The sequence below is a fragment of the Hyperolius riggenbachi genome, chromosome 3 (assembly GCF_040937935.1).
Source record: "Hyperolius riggenbachi isolate aHypRig1 chromosome 3, aHypRig1.pri, whole genome shotgun sequence".
NCBI lineage: Eukaryota > Metazoa > Chordata > Amphibia > Anura > Hyperoliidae > Hyperolius > Hyperolius riggenbachi.
In genome coordinates this window covers 46,701,910-46,719,469 of record NC_090648.1, presented here as the reverse complement: position 1 = coordinate 46,719,469, position 17,560 = coordinate 46,701,910, and the positions used below count along the sequence as shown (strand labels likewise).

At 44.4% G+C, this 17,560-nt stretch overlaps 1 protein-coding gene across 1 annotated transcript in view; it reads left to right on the top strand.

Annotated features, from left to right (window-relative positions):
* Nucleotides 1-5,335: 5,335 nt before the first annotated feature.
* The window catches only part of LOC137560949 (mucin-3A-like), a 31,259-nt gene continuing 19,034 nt past the window's right edge, over nucleotides 5,336-17,560 (top strand). Inside the window, exons 1-6 of the mRNA XM_068272137.1 lie at nucleotides 5,336-5,377; nucleotides 5,742-5,843; nucleotides 11,513-11,631; nucleotides 12,512-12,570; nucleotides 13,579-13,727; nucleotides 15,009-15,074. Of these exons, the coding sequence (XP_068128238.1) occupies nucleotides 11,575-11,631; nucleotides 12,512-12,570; nucleotides 13,579-13,727; nucleotides 15,009-15,074 (331 nt within the window). The 5' untranslated portion in view covers nucleotides 5,336-5,377; nucleotides 5,742-5,843; nucleotides 11,513-11,574. The remainder of the gene's footprint in view (nucleotides 5,378-5,741; nucleotides 5,844-11,512; nucleotides 11,632-12,511; nucleotides 12,571-13,578; nucleotides 13,728-15,008; nucleotides 15,075-17,560) is intronic.

The window sequence follows — 17,560 nt, the reverse complement described above, 5'->3', positions numbered from 1 at the left end:
TGCACCAGCAATTACATATGTGCAGAGGCTGTTATTCCCTGGATTCAGCAGAATACTGCGGCCTATCTGCAGAACATTGCACCAGCAATTACATATGTGCAGAGGCTGTCATTCTCTGGATTCAGCAGAATACCGCGGCCTGTCTGCAGAACATTGCACCAGCAATTACATATGTGCAGAGGCTGTCATTTTCTGGATTCAGCAGAATACCGCGGCCTGTCTGCAGAACATTGCACCAGCAATTACATATGTGCAGAGGCTGTCATTCCCTGGATTCAGCAGAATACTGCGGCCTGTCTGCAGAACATTGCACCAGCAATTACATATGTGCAGAAGCTGTCATTCTCTGGATTCAGCAGAATACCGCGGCCTGTCTGCAGAACATTGCACCAGCAATTACATATGTGCAGAGGCTGTCATTCCCTGGATTCAGCAGAATACTGCGGCCTGTCTGCAGAACATTGCACCAGCAATTACATATGTGCAGAAGCTGTCATTCTCTGGATTCAGCAGAATACCGCGGCCTGTCTGCAGAACATTGCACCAGCAATTACATATGTGCAGAGGCTGTCATTCCCTGGATTCAGCAGAATACTGCGGCCTATCTGCAGAACATTGCACCAGCAATTACATATGTGCAGAGGCTGTCATTCCCTGGATTCAGCAGAATACTGCGGCCTATCTGCAGAACATTGCACCAGCAATTACATATGTGCAGAGGCTGTCATTCTCGGAACAGAGCAGAATACTGAAAATGCTGCACACTTGCACAGAGCTTCAGAAAGCTAAATCCTGCACTAAAACCCCATGATACTGCCGCCTATCTGCAGATCTGTACTACAGTAGAGTTTGTTGCACAATGCCACATCCCCACACTGGGTTAGCAATAGCAATCACACATTTGCAGATGACTGATTCCAGCACAACTTATTCACCCTGTACTCTACCTGATTGTCACACTTAGTGGTGCTGCTAGTGGTGGTGATAGCACATCAGGCCATGTGCTTCCACAGACAGCAGACTAAACAGGAAGTGACAACTCTGGTCCCAGATTGTCCATCAGCCAATCAGAGGAGTGGTTTGTCCTGATCTCCACCTCTGCATCAAACACTGTGATAGCTGGCTGCAAAGAAGACAGGTTGCATTTCTCATTCTCACAACATCTAGAGCTGGTAAAAGTGGAAATTTGTGGAATGCCTTCCCTTTAAGCAAATGAATAAAACACTGCTGCAATACCTCCCCTATAAGCAGTTTTACTGCCACCAATACCGACCGCTGCATTAGTAATAATAATAATATTAAAGTGGACCTGAACTTAGAACTGATCTCTGCTCTAAGATACACAACAGCATAATGACCTTTGAACAAAAAAACATTTATTTGTTACATCTGATACAAATCCTAAAATAAATTTGCAGTTTCTACTGATTCATGGAAGCCTACGTATTGTTTACGGCCTGTGCTTTCAAATGGGTTTATCTGTCTGAGGCTGGGTGCACACATGGCTGAAACGCTTGCGGAGCGGGAAACGCTGTGTTTTTTGCAGCAATGTTAGTCTATGGGGTGCAGAAGGACCAGTGTTGCACTTGCGATTTACAGTAAGGGCGGGTTTCCACTTGTAAATGATGCAAATGCAGCTACGTAGCCGCATCGCATCACTTCCGCCGCCGGCCGCATCACTTCCTCATCTCCGATGCGGAAGTCCATGGAGGAGATGGGACGCGGCTGCGGGCGGATGCGACCATACGAGAATCTGCAGCATGCTGCAGATTTTCGGACCGCACTGCTCCGCACAACATGTACGCAGTGGAAACTCTTACACTGGCGTGCATGTGTTTCAGGACTCCTGCGGTGCGATGCGGCTATGTAGCCGCATCGCACTGCTCCTAGTGGAAACGGGCCCTAAGTGTTCTGCAGTGGCTTGCAGTGTTGCATAACATACAGGCTGGCTGCCAAAACGCACATAATGAAAGTCTATGGAGCTGCATCTGTGTTGCGTTTTTAACCACTTGCCGACCGCACACTCATACCGTGCGGCGGCAAAGTGGTAGCTGGAGGACCAGCGACGCAGTTCTGCGTCGCCAGGTGCCTCCCTAATTAATCAGGAAAGGCCGCTCGCGCGAGCGGCCGTTTCCTGTCAGATCACGGAGCGGGTCTCCGTGAATAGCGTGCGAGCCGCTGATTGCGGCTCGTAGACTAAATGTAAATGTAGGAGACGTAAGTCTCCTTTGTTTACATTGTACGGCGCTGCTGCGCAGCAGCGCCGTAAGGCAGATTGACGATCCCCGGCCAATCAGCGGCCGGGGATCGCCGCCATGTGACAGGGGACGTCCTGTCACAGGCTGCACAGGACGGATAGCGTCCTGTGCAGCTCCGATCACTAGGGGGCAAGGTAGGAGAGGGAGAAGCGGAATTTCACCGCGGAGGGGGGCTTTGAGGTGCCCCCCCGCAACAATACAGCCAGCAGGAGCGATCAGACCCCCCCTGCACATCATCCCCATAGGGGGGAGAAAAGGGGGGCGATCTGATCGCTCAGCATACACCCTGATCTGTGCTGGGGGCTGCAGAGCCCACCCAGCACAGATCACAAAAAACAGCGCTGGTCCTTAAGGGGAGGTAAAGGGTGGGTCCTCAAGTGGTTAAAGTGTTGTCTGCAGCGTTTTTAATTAAAAATTAAAGATCACTGATGGGTTTCCGCTTCCTGTTGTCTTTCTAAAAATTTGCATATATTTAACTAAAAAAAACGCATATCATTTTCTAATAGCAAACGCATAAAAACGGATGCAGTACGAATGAAAACGCATCTGCGTAAAAAGCACAAAATGCAACACAAAACGCAAACGCACCTGTGGAAAACACCAGAAAAAAAACGCTATGCTATATGGGAACCAAGTCATCGGCAGTCATGTGACACAGGGGGGATCAAATTACAACTTGAGATTAGACACAAATGACGGGGAATTAAACGGGCTAAACTCTCAATACATTCAGGGTGCATGTCTCTATGTTTCCTTCTGTCCCATGCAAGAGTTCAGGTCCACTTTAATGGGGAACTGTACTGAAAATAATGTAATGAATAAACTTTTTTTTTTTTACATTATAACTTTACAAGTTATTTTGTAAAATCTTTCCTCTCCCTGATTTACATTGTTATATTTATCCCAGGTAGCGACTTATTTTGTACTGGAGGGTACAGTACATTAAAGCAGAATGTTTTTCACTGTTTGTTCTGAAGCAAGTAGGAAAAGTATCTTGTCTCCTAGAATGCTCTTGGAGGAGAATTCTGCATAGTTAAACAGCCTAGGCTAAGCATCACTGGGAGGGTGGAGCTACATGCCAAATATACAGGAATTATATATAGATATAGGAAGTGTTTCTGATGTTGTCATGCTAAAGCCAGGAAAATTAAAGCAAAAGGTGGTATCCTGAATAATTTACTGCATTCTGCTATATGTCATTGCAATGCCTTTTTAATGTATGCTGTATGCTATAATTTTTAAGATTATTTGTTATGAGTATTTTTGTATGTATCCTATGTAATAATACCTAACTGTCCCTGTGTACACTCCTGTCCCTGTGCCCCTTTGTCCGTGTGTTTGCGCTACTGCACAGACAGTCGATGGGACAGGAGGACGGGGCCAGGGAGCCGGGGTGGGTATGTGCGCTGGTGGGGATGTGCGCTGGCGGACGGGTGCGCGCGCACGTGCAGTGGATGGGTTGCGAGCGCATGCGCATTGACATGCGGCGGTGAGAGTGAGAGAGACCTAGAGCCCGTTTTTAAACGGGCTTAGGTGTACTAGTCTCTTTAAATAATGTCCCTGTGTCCTGCGTCCCATGTCCTTTTGTCAGTGCTTTTGCGCTACTGCGCATGTCCAGCACTGACAGCCATTGGGACAAGGCGCATGATGGGCCAGCGGGCATGTCGGGCGGGCGTGTGTGCGTGCCCACGTGCAGCCGACCAGTGTGCACGCTCGCGACGCATGCGCTCTGTAATGCTTCGGCGGTGACAGACCTAGAGACGATTTTAAATGGGCTTAGGTCAGCTAGTTTATAATAAAAGATAAAGTGAGGGTATTTCTCTTTTTTTTTCAGGGTAATGGGAGATATGGGGGTACATTCAGAAAATGTCAGTATAATTTACATATGTAGAGAGCGCACCTAAAGTTTAAGGTTTACGCAATCTACTGAACATGTTACGCAAATAGCATATAACAGAAAATGTAAACACTGTATATATAATTTATATAACTGTATATATAATTTGCATAAACTCCATAAAGGATACATGAGCTGAAGAAAAAAAAACCTGCTGATTTACTTACCTGCGTCCCTTGCCACAGTTCCGCCGTCTGCCACTCTTCTGAGGTCCCCTCCGTAGCAGCCGCCTTCTGCGCATATGCTCACACATGCGCCGCTCACAGCTGCGCTCCCGTGGCTAGGAGAGTTCTGCGCAGGCGCAGTAGCACTACACCTGTGTGAAACGCTTCCGGTCACTGTAACATAACCGTGAGCCGACAAACCGGCCGGGGCCACAGCCGCTATTGAGGGGAATCTCAGAAGAGTGGCAGCCAGCGGAATTGTGGTGAGGGACACTAGTAAGTAAATCAGCGGGGGGTGGGGGGGAAGTTTGTTTTTATTTATATAGTGCCGACATATTACGCAGTGCTGTACAGAGTATATTGTCTTGTCACTAACTGTCCCTCAAAGGGGCTCACAGTCTAGTCCCTACTAGATGTTGTATATTTATAAGTGATAAAGTGGTCAGTGGCCAATGGGTCCTAACTGAGAAGGTATGTTTGCCTGAAGAGGTACATTTTTAAAAGTGTCACCTAAAAAGGGTGAGTGGCGGATGTTGAGTGGGAGAGTTTCAGAGGAAGGAAGAGGATCAAGAAAAGTTTTGTAAGCAGTGAGAAGAGGTGAGATTACGTGTAGGATGGTACCTGGAAATAACTGTATTTAAAGTGAACCAGAGATGGGTCAGTAACGCTTATTTATACTTACCTGGGGTTTTCTCCAGCCCCATGAGGAGCGCTGAGTCCCTTCGCCATCTTCCTTAGCCTCTTCATTAAGCCGCTATGATTCCCGTAATCCTGGCAGGTGCAGCATTCTGTGCATGCGCGGCGTGGCTGACTGTGCGCACAAACCTCGTCGCGCCCCAATCACCTGGAGCATCCTGCTCCTGAGTAATACTGTGCAGGCGCAGAATGCTCCAGGGGAAGGGAGCGCGGCAGTGGCGCTTGCAGCTGAGCCGTGTATGCACAGAAGACCTCAACTGGCGGTGACTGACCAGATTACCGGCAGTTGTTGCACTAGAATGGAGGGCCGAAAAGGACAGTGAGGGACTCAGCATTGCTCGTGGGGCTGGAGGAAGCCCCGGGTAAGTATAAATTAAGCCTAGTGTACCACCTCTGGTACACTTTAAATAAGAGGGACTGAAGCTAGGCTGGCAAGTGCTTTGTAGGCAAGAGATGACCACTAATTTCTAGTTTCCCTTCTACTAGATTCATACACATTACCTGGCCACAACCACAAACTGTCATGACCACTCCCACATTTTGCTGCAGCACACATTGATGCCCAGTGGTGTCCAAGTTCTTCTGGGATCCAAGCAACAGGCCTTCTCCTCTCCCCAGCAGCAGAGCACATCCTGTAGCCTTGGCAACACCTTCATCCCATCTTTTCCTGTATTGTGAATGAATATATTTGTTTCTGGTGAATTCTTAAATTTGCTTTTCTTTCAGCCAATTGTCAGAATGGAGGCTACTTTGATGGGATAAAATGCGTTTGCCAGGATATTTATTATGGGCCTCTATGCGAGTCATTGGCAGACAGATACCCACCTGGTGAGTAGATGGCATTTCTTACATACAGGACTGCATATGAATAGAGTACTCTGTACAACTGTACTGAAACTGCCAGGGGTGTTAAAGTGGATCTGAAACTCAGAAATTTCTCTCTGCTTTGTAGCTCTCAGTATATCCCACTCTGTAGATAAGCCACAGCATGATAACCTTTATGAAAAAAATAATAATTACAATTTATGAAAATTACCCTCCCCCCCCCCAAAAAAAATAAAAATAAAAATAAATAAAAATAAAAGAACAGAACTGAAGTTTTGCTTGGTTTCACCATTGCAGAAGGCACTAAAAGGGTTAAGCCTCAGTGTTTACTATAGAGCTCTCTTGCTCTCTAATCACAATTGCTGATAAGAACTAATTAGACATCTTAATCTGCCTAAAGAAACACAGAACATGGAGCAGTGAATTTCTTCAGCTTCTCTATGCGCAATAAGGACTTTAAACTGTGTGCTGTGCAAGAGCTCAGGTCAGCTGTAACCAGAAAAAAAGCAAAATGAAATATATTCCAAAACAAAGGGGAGAAAAGGGGGAAAAGGGAGAAAAAAGGCTTTTAAATTTGTAAATTGAGGGAGGGTAATGTAGAATGATGTGCAGATAGGACATAGATATGTATTCACTGGTCTGAAGGATGGATCTCTGTATTTGTGACTTGGAAGATCAGTAGATTGAGCCCAACCCCGCCCCCCGAAACCTACTATTATTATTATTATTTAGTATTTATATAGCGCCAACATCTTTCGCAGGGGGGCCCCTTCTTGGCTTGGTTGGCAGCTCCCCCCACACCACACACACACACACAATTTCTGCACAGGTAAACTGAGAACCAATGGTATTCAATTGTTATCCCCATGCAGACAGCAGTGATGCACCACACGGATTTTCTCTATCAATTACATTAGTTCCTTGGATAAAACGCGCTAGTGTTTTTGTGCGCAATCGCAAATTTTTGCGCTCTGTCCTGTCAGTCTCTCAGGTCAGGCCCCCTGTGGCTTCTGGGCCCCCCTGCAGATGCATCCCTTGCAGGGTCTATTGTTACGCCCCTGATAAGTCAGCACATCTAAAAAAATCACAACTTGTCGTCTGTACTTTCTCTCTGCTCTAAAGCCGCATCTACATGAGTAGATGCGGCCGCGATGCTCCTTATCAATCGAGCCGCTGATGCGGCTCGATTGATAAGAACCGACAGGACGGATCTCCATACCGCCGATTCCCTGCTCGCTCCCCGCGAGGGGACAATGGCAGGGAATCGAGCGGAAGATAAGCGGCGCCGGCGGGGACGAGTGGGCACGAGCGGGGAATCGAATGCAGCGCACGCGCGGTGAGCGGGGACACGGCGGGCACGCGGAAGAGGCGATCCGGCGGCTAATCGAGCCGCCGGATCGCTACAACATCTCCCCGTGTAGACGGGACTTAAGAGATAAACAACATCACAATAATCTTTGAAGAAAAACATTTGTTTGTTAATAGCTTAAAGAACTTCTGCAATAAATCTGCAGTGTGTCTATGTCCTGGTTTCATGGAAGCAGAGAAAGGGTTAAAATTCTGTGTTTACATGTTAGCTGTGTCTGCCCAGGACTGCCAAATTTATGTGCTGACTTAGCTTAGAGATCAAATTACACTTGTGTTTACTGACAGATAATGGGGAATTAGACTCCTCGCTCTAAAAACACAGAGTGTTTTCTCTCTGTTTTCATGGTGTCCTGTGCCAGAGTTTAGGTTCACCTTAAATTACCAGTAAAGTAAAAAACAGTCTAAAAATATCCGGGCGCTGGCTGATGTTAGTAAAATAAGAAGTAAATGCAGGGGTCTCATTTAAAACTTTCATGGTGACCCCTTACTACATTACTGGCACCCAGCTGGAGCTCCCCATAAGGAGACATTCAGAGAGGCATAACCCTATAGTTATGCTCCTGTGCCCTAAACTCACTTACCCTAGGATACGTTTAGGGCCGGATTTACCATAAGGCACTGTAGGCACGTGCCTTCAGGCGCCTGATGATGGAAAGGCGGCTAACTCCCCTCTCGAAGTGACTCCATCCAATCTTCCCTATGCAGAGTCCTGCTGAGAGTGTAAATGAGAGGTTACTCGCTCTGCTCTTGGCGTTCCACTGATGAGATCTCACTTCAGTCAGGCGCATCCCTAGCTACTTAAAGTGGATCCGAGATGAACTTTTACTCATTGCATAATTGTGTTCCTTTGTGTTCCTTTCCTATTGTTTATAGGGCATTCCTCAAGCCAAATACTTTTTTGTTTTTGTTTTAGTACTCTAATTCCCTATGAACTAAACAAGCCACGCCCACAGGTTTTCAGAGAGCCAAGGCATTTTCAGACAGTAGCAAGGGCTCATGGGAGCTCAGTCTGGGCAGGAGAAGGGGGAGGTATTACTAGCCAGAGATTTTAAAAGGCAGAGGGGAGGAGGGAGGAGGAGGGGGAATTAGGTTTTTTTGCTCTAGATGCAGATAAGCCTGCCTCTGTGTAATGTTTACAAACAACATGGCTGCTGTCCTTGTATCACAGGAAGAAATAATCATATTCTATTAAAGCTGTTTGCAGCTAGATTTGCTGTGTAAACTATCTAAACTTTAGATAAGATATATAGACAAGTTACTTGTTATAGTTAGTTTTTCATCTCGGATCCGCTTTAACGCTGAGGGCACTTCTGGCTACCTAATACTAAAAGTCACCTGTAGCTACCTATGACAGACAAGGGAAGTAAGGGAGTAGTGACAATTGGGACAGCCAGCACACTTGTGGTGCAGTTTGGTGGGGTTTTGCAGGCTCATGGAGGGAGAAGTCTAGGGTGCCAGGACATCTGTGCCTATAGGCTCCTGTGAGGTAAATCCGCTCCTGAGTACTTTTCCCAGGTCCTTATCCAGTTGCCTAATTCCCTCTTCCCTGCACCCTTGCTATGCCAAGACCCCTCCCCTTCTCCACTACTCACACCTCTGTAAGGCCGGGTGCACACATGGCCGAGACGCTTGTGGAGCGTAAAACGCTGTGTTTTATCCAGCAATGTTAGTCTATGGGACACCGAAGGACCACCTGCGATTTACAGTAAGCTTTCTGCAGACGCTTGCAGTGTTGCATAATACGCAGGATGGCTTCCAAAACGCACATAATAAAAGTCTATGGTAACGCATATGCATTGCGTTTTTCAGGTGTTTTTAAAGAAATTTTTTATTAAAAATTAAAGATCTCTGACGTGTTTCCGCTTCCTGTTGTCTTCCTAATGATTTGCATATATTGTATTTTAAAAAATGCATAGAAAACACATATGCGTTTTATATTAGCGAACCGCAAACACGTACAAACGCACGCAAAACGCATGAAAAACGCATCTGCATAAAAAATGTGCAAAACGCAAACACACCAAAAATGCAATACAGAAACGCAAATGCACCTGCGGAAAACGCCAGATAAAAACGTTATGTTATATGTGAACCAAGCCTTATGCCTGCCTCCTGTAGGCCAGACCGCCACAACCATACCCCCTTCTCTAGAGTACTCAGGTAGCCTGCAAGGGAAAAAAATACCCACAAAAAGAGACAGAAGCAGCCACCAAGCACCTTCCAGTCTGTCCATGCTGGCCACCTGTGTCTCTCGCACAGTAGCTGTGCCCACACTCGCTGCCACGTGATGTCACTGCAAAGATTCTTAAGGGGGCAGGACAATGACCATGATGTCATCAGCAGCAAGCCTGTTGCTTTGATCTGGCTATGCGCACCTGTGTGCACACTCTAACCTGCTTCCCGCCATGTCAGGGGAGGACTGGGACCTTTTGGCCTAAAGGGAAAACACAAACTAGAGGCCCAGTTTCACGGCAGCGCCAGCCCAAATGACGGCACATGCGCCCCACGTGCTATATACCGGTAGTCACATGGTCATGCCAATGCAGAAATACAGCAAGGATACTAGAGGGCCAGCATGACAGGTAAAGTATAAATGCACAGGCACCGTGGGGTACACAACAGATTAAGGGGAAAACTCTGGGGTTTCCATTGCGTACATAGTTTGTTATTATCGCACTTAACGAATACATCGGCCCGAGATTTCCCAGAATCTCAGATTGATACATTCAGCTACTTTCCACCCGAAACAAGTCAAATTGTTGATTGGGCATGCTTGTGGTGGCACAGATTTTCATCTGATTGGATAATTATCGAAGCAGTTGATGGATTGGCCAGCCCTAAATCATTAAAGTAGAGGCAGCCTGGGGGGAAATCTCCCCCCTTCCCCCCTGTCCAGTCCTCCCCTGCGCCATGTCCAGGAAGTCCCTTAGCCACCAATTGGTGATCTGCCTACACGCGTGGGACTGGGTTCCTGTGTGTCCCCATGCTCACCTGTGAGTGCAATGGCTATAGCAAGGATGATTGTTATGCCCCTTAGTGAATGTACTTTACCACGTACTATAACATAAGTATAATCTATGCATTGCAAATACTCCTTAATGAGTACAGTGAAAGTAATATGCAAACTTAGTCATGAAGGACAAGCCCCATCATACTAGTAAAAATAAAAGCTATTCCCCAAAACCCAGATGACAGCTAGCCCAGGTATGTAGTGTTCTAAAGAAGAAACATCGGCCTACTAGTATATAGCAGAACCAGAACACCCTCCACATTGTTGGTGTATACACAGGACTGGCGAGGAAACAGGCAATAAATAGGTGCTCATATATACAATGTCACTACCATAGTACTCAACTAGTTTCACCCTGAAGGGCTTCGTCAGGAGTGCATATAATACAGTGAAGCGATAACAAATAATATAACACCAAATCAACACATAATATGGCTTGATTCACTAAACCGTGATAACTCAAAGATATCACACCTTATCAAAACACGCCTTATCAGAGTAGCATAGCGAGTGCTACGAACTTATGCCTGCTAATTGGCAATGGCGCTTGTCCTGCCCTGAGCCCCTGCGGGTTCGTAGCGCTCCATATGCTACTCTGATAAGGCGTGTTATCTTTGATAAGGTGTGATATCTTTGATAAGGTGTGATATTTGAGTTATCACGGTTTAGCGAATCAAGCGAATCAATCTATACATGGCAGAATTATTTTTTTAAAGTGGCTCTGACATAAAATTTTACTCATTGCATAATTATGCCCCTTACATATAGTTTATAGGGCATTCCTCAAGCCAAATACTTTTTTTTGTAGTTTCCCTACAAACTAAACAAAAATCGCCCAAAGCTCCTCCAGCGCCTAGGCATTCTGTGTCCCATGTCGCAAGTGCTCATGGGAGCTCAGTCTGGGGAGGAAGAGGTTTTTCTTGGAGGAGGAGGCGTTACCAGCCAGAGATTTCAGAATCAAGGGGGTGGAGAGGAGGGAGGAGGAGAGGGGAGTGAAGTTTTCACAAGCTGAGGGCTGGAAATGCTATCAGCTTGCCTGTGTGTAATGATGACAAGCTGAATATGGCTGCTCTCATTATATCACAGGAAGAAATAATCATATACTGTTGAAGCTGTTTGCAGCTAGATTTGCTTTGTATACCTTCTAAACTTTAGAAAAGATCCGAAGACAAGTTCCTTGTTATAGTTAGTTATTCATCTCACGTCCACTTTACGTAGCAGTTTTACTTTAAGCACTGTCTGTAATTGGTTGGTTCCAATTAACTTTATGTTTTTTATTTTTTCCCCCTTTTAGTAAATGTGCAGACTGAAGTGCAAGTGACATTGAAAATCACTAACAGGGTATTTACACAGAGTATGGAGGACACAAACAGTGTGGAATTCAAAGAATTTGAAATAGAGTTTCAAGCTGAGGTAAGAAGACTATATTAAAATTTATACTTTTAGGATTGCTGATAAAAGCTAATTATCCTAAATACAAATTAAAGGGCCGGTTCCTGGCTTTTTGCTGCCTGAGGCAAAATTGTGAGGATGCGGAATTCCATAGAAATCCAGTTTACTGAGTAATTTTAACCCAATCACAGAACTCAGAAAACATTTGACCAATCAGAGAATGCAGAATTTTTGTGCAAAACAATCATACCACCGCTGTAATTTTAGACAAATTACAAGACTTCCATTTTTTAATTTTTTTTTTATCTTCATTTTTTGCATTCTTCGATGCAAAAAAAATGACAAAAAAAATACTCCTTGAAAATCGGAAAAACAAAAATTGGCATTGGCAGAAATCGGATTTCCTGCAGCATCGAAAATGGACATTTCCAACCATCCCTACGTTCCAGCAGATGCCCTGGAATGTCCATGGCATGAAAATGTATGGTGTATCCATTGCATCGAAGACATTGTACATAACATTGCTATTATGACTTGTCTGGCTTCCACCTAGTATCTTATCCTGCATGGCACAAGATGTGTTCTTCTCACCGCGATGGACACATAGCAGATCCATCCCAAACGGGCTTGTAAGAACGGATCCTATGTGTAGACATGTCCATTTACCGCTGTTTTCCATTCCAGAAGAGGGAGTCATGGTGGCCTCACTGTTATGGGGAGAAACGCTTGTGATGGTGATCACACTTGTTATTTGGGGGATCAAGGTTATGGTTAAGAGGCCCATTACATTACATGTGAATACACCCATGATAATGCTCATATAGCACTAAAAAAAATAACCATCAGTATTAAGTATGACTAAACCTGAAACTTGTCTTCTTTCTTCCGTCTTTCTGAATAGATGGCATCAATCTATGGCAGTGTCGTTGGATACAAGAGTGTGATAATCCATTCTCTACAGTGAGTCTGTGCTAAAAATACTGTCTGTCATTATTACACTAATAAATTTACAATAGTTCTGTGAGGCCTGCTGGATCCACCACCTTTTTTCCGTTCCTATGCCCCAATCTCCTCCACACTCTTCACCTTGTGTGGTGCGTCCCCGGACAGCCCAGGGATGACAAAATGCATTGTCCCAACACCTGGTTACACACAGGCCTTGATGTGCCCAAGGTAAAGGAATTGAAGTGGGCAAGACAGAGGTACCAACAGAACCACACAGGGTGGGTACAGGCGAGGAAGTAAGACAGCTCAGGTCAGCAACAGTACAGAATCTCTAAATGTAATCAGTCTAATAAAAGTCCAGGGTTTATACATGGTTTGATCAGAATATGACGGTACCGAGGGATTAGACAGAAGCATGTGAAGAACAGTTTCAAAGGTCGGTCCAGGCGGCAATTCAATTTCAGGGCAAGGCAAGGCAAGGTCGTACAGCCAAATCCAAAAGTTAACACATTCAGCGTGGTAGCATAAGGCAGTTATCACGGACGAGGGGTTCTGGGAGAGGCAGGTTTATATACTCTGAAGCCGAATCAGGCCAGAACTACAATTCCCAGCAACCTCTATGGCTGCAAGAAGAGAGTGACTGATTGGTCACTCTGCCACTTTAATTGAAAGCTGCACTCCGGTGGCTAAGCCTGAAGCCATTTTAAAAACTAGTTTTTCCTTGTTTTTTAGCTTAAGGATGAATTTGTCATGTCTAAAACGCCACATTCCCACTGCAGAACGAGGCTTTTATAACCCCCAAATCTCCGGGGCAAAAACCAAGGAGTGCTTCCTGGTAGAGGCAGAGCTTAGGGCTGTAGCTCTGCCTCTACTCGCGTCAATCCTCGTTGATCGCCGCCTCTCCCCGCCAAAACTGAAATAGCCTTATAAAGACAAATAGAATGAACTATTTTATAAGTTCCTTACATTCTTTCAGATTGTAAATCCTGTTTTTTTTTCTCTCTTTTTAATGACTTATGGAAGGAATGGCAGCATCGTTGTGAACCACAGCGTGATTTTTGAGAAAGAAATACAAAATGATAAAAACATCACCCAGGCATTTGTACAATTAGTCGAAGATGTAAAGACTCAGCTACATGACCTGAAAGTTCATCACTGTACACAATATTATGGTAAGTACTTTTAGAGGCGATACATAGTCACAGCTGAAAATGCTAATATTATTTTTTTTTAAATGACTTGGTGGAAAATAGTGAAAAATTGTGAATAATGCCACAATGCACATTTTTTTTTTTAATGAAATTAAAATCAAGAACTTTCTTGAAAATTTGTTTTTTTCATGGCCATTGACTTTGATGCATTTGGTGAAAATGTGAATTGCATATGGGCCAATATTAGGATTTTTTTTAGAATCCCCCAGTTTTATTTTCTGTTTAAAAACTTAAAACATAGATTTGATGTTGCATTGTCTCTGCACAATGACACAGTGTCCAAAACTAAAATATATAAACTACCACTTTTTTTTTTTCGTTTATCTACTTCACTCAGAAGCTGCTCTCTGCCAGGAAAGAGTTTTATGGCTGTAATACCTTATAAGTGAGGGTTACCCACTAGTAAATAGGTTCTGACTGGAGAGAAACTGTCACTTGTATACCGGAATGTTTAACTCTTACAGTCAGAAAAATAAGTAAAGGAATATAGCCTACGGTAGTTATTAATATGCTTGGTACTGTACATACACATGTCTATCTCTTCATATCACATGTCACCTCAGGTGCATTTTAACTGGTTAATCCTATCTGGACCACTAGTGTCATCCAGATAGGATCTGCGCAGGGATATCTGCACACGCATTTATACCCAGTGTTGCTGAGGCGGATGCTCGTGCATGAGCACGTGCCTGCCGCTGGTTTACGTCGAGATTAAAATGGTGGCGATTGGTGAAGGGGAACATGTGTTCCTTGAGCTAATTGCAGTGTCTGGAATGAATGGACATCACCCTGATCAGGAACCACATTCATTCATAATAACAAAAGTGAAAGAAAAAAAAAAACTGAAACAAACACTTCCTGTTAACTCGTAATAGTGTTTGTATCTTGTGGTGAAAAAGTAAAAATGCAGCCCAAAAACAATTTGATTAAAAATAAATACAAAAATAATCCATTCTTTTTTCCTATAAAATGCATAGAAAATAAAGTAATTGCTAAAAACAGGTATCACCCACAAAAAGCCAAATTTGTGGTAAAAAACACCAAGTAATAGATCATTTGGGTGTGATAAGCAGTGATAAAGTTACAGCCAAATGAGTGGGAGGAGCAGTGTAATGTGAAAACAGCTGTTGGTGGTAAAGGTAAAATGGCCTGTGAGGTGAAGTGGTTAAAATAGCGGATTCCTTGGTAATTATTCCGTATTTTTTTTCTCTTGTACTAAAATTATTGCCCTATCTCTTACAGTTATCCAGAAACTGAAGACCGGCTCAGTGACCACGGCATCTTCACCAGGGAAAGACAACGATGAAGGTCTTTGTTCAAATTACCACTAAGCTAAATTATGCATAAGAAAAGTAATTATTTGCACTGAGGACAGCTTAATTAACACCTCCCAAGGCCCCATTCACACTTACAAAACGTAAAACGCCGGCGATTTATGCCGGCGTTTTGCAGGAGTGATTTTTCCACAATTTCACGTGGAAAAATCACTGAACACTGCGGCGTTTTTCCAGCGATCGCGTTTAGCGCTTCTATAGCACTGAAACAAGATCGCCAGGAAATCGCCTGAAAATGGTGCAGGCGAAGCATTTGCGTTTAGTGGTTTTGGGCGATTTGCAGCGATTAGCGCAAATCGCACAAGTAAGAATGGGCCCATAGGGTTTCATTACGCTATCGCTTTTAAAAAGCGCTAGCGTTTGAGCGTTTTGCCGAAATCACGGCAAAACACTCTAGTGTGAATGGGGCCTAAATGTATATACAAAAACAGGCCAGCAGGTGCATACTGTTAATGATTTTTGAATGATCCCTAGAAAAATGTTGGTGCCATAATGAGAATACATATGCAACCATGAAAATTTTTACTGATAATGTAAAAAATTCTCTTTTCTACTTGTTTAACTTAGGGCTGTTTTATACTGCAAAATGCTATTGTAAATGTTACCAGTGTTCAGTGGTATAAGTGTACACTAGTGCCACAATACAGCCAATAGCATCTGTTTTAAACAGGGACGCAAACAGATAAAAAAAAACAAAAAAAAGAAAAACAAGCCTCATGGTATATGTGTAGTACGGATAATGAATAGAACAGGAGTAGCAAACGAAAGAGCATCATATTTTTATTTTCAGTTATATTGCTTTATCATTTTTGTCATATTTGCAGTTTAGAAACCACACGCTGTCTTTTAAGCTGTAAAACAAAGCAGAAATCATGACCCCTTGAACTGTCCTTCAGTACAGCCTTATCTCAAGCTGTCTCTCACTGTTTCTTAGAAAAAAGAAGGGAACACAGAGAGCCCAATATAGTGTAGTATGTACAATAATTGGGTTATGAGAGGTATATAAATGAATATACTCACAAGTCAGGGTTACCGTATAGGCAGGTGAGGAGATTAGACCTGTCCTCACTCAGGATTAAGATGTCGCTTTCTGTAGATGGGGAGAAAAAAAGGGGAACTCCACCCCTCCACCAGGGGTGGATGCTGCTATTGTAAGGAGAACAGAGGTGCCAAAAGAATAAAATGTATTAAAAGCTTTAAAATTCCTCGGGAGGTGGTGGTGGACTCATCTCCCCGAAGTAGTCATAACACCGTCAATTTTAATACAAACAAGATTATTTATATACTCCAATAAACAGTGCAACGCGTTTCGCAGGTATATTCCCGCTTCTTCAGGCAATAACAAATAGGAGTACACACAGTGCAGTCTCAAGGTCACGATAAGCGCCTCTGTCTGAAATTCTGAGAAGTGGCTTCTTTGCTGCCATTCTTTACACCAGGCCATCTTCCAAAAGTCTTCGCCTCACTGTGCGTGCAGATGCGCTCACACCTGCCACCATTCATGTGTGGGGTTGCTTCTCATCCAAGGGAGTGGGCTCACTTGCAATTTTGCCAAAAAACACAGCCATGAATAAAGAATGGTACCAAAACACCCTCCAATAGCAACTTCTTCCAACAATCCAACAACAGTTTGGTGAAGAACAATGCATTTTCCAGCCCGATGGAGCACCGTGTCATAAGGCAAGTGATAACTAAGTGGCTCAGGGACCAAAACGTTGAAATTTTGGGTCCATGGCCTGGAAACTCCCCAGATCTTAATCCCATTGAGAACTTGTGGTCATTCCCCAAGAGGCGGGTGGAAAATTAAAAACAACTAATTCTGAGAAACTCAAAGAAGTGATTATGAAAGAATGGGTTGCTATCAGTCAGGATTTGGCCCAGAAGTTGATTGAGAGCATGCCCAGTCTAATTGCAGAAGTCCTGAATAAGAAGGACCAATGCTGCAAATACTGACTCTTAGCATAAATATTTCAGTACATCACATAAACAACTGAAACAAAGATCTAAAAGCGGTTTAGCAGCAAACTTTGTGAAAACGAATATTTTTGACAGTCTCAAAACTTTTGGCCAGGACTGTTTGCTGTGCAGCTGGGAAGCAACCAGAACAACTGTACATCTCTAGTTGCAGAAATGCCGGAAAGAACTTAAAGGGGTTCTGTAGGGGTTCCTGAGGAGAAAAACTGCCACTTACCTGGGGCTTCTATCAGCCCCCTGCAGCGGTAATGTCCCACGCCGTCCTGCTCCCATCCGCCGTTCCCCGCAGCCGGCACCGGGCTACTATTCGTCTGTCACACAGATGAACAATGCGCGTTGCCGCGCCTCCGCTCGCGTCATCTGAGGCTTACTGCGCAGGCGCAGTACAACGGAGCCTTGTACTGGGCTTGCGCAGTAAGCTTCCGATGACGCAGGCGGAAGCGAGCGGATGCGCGGCCACTGTAGCGCAGCCGCAGTTGAATCCCA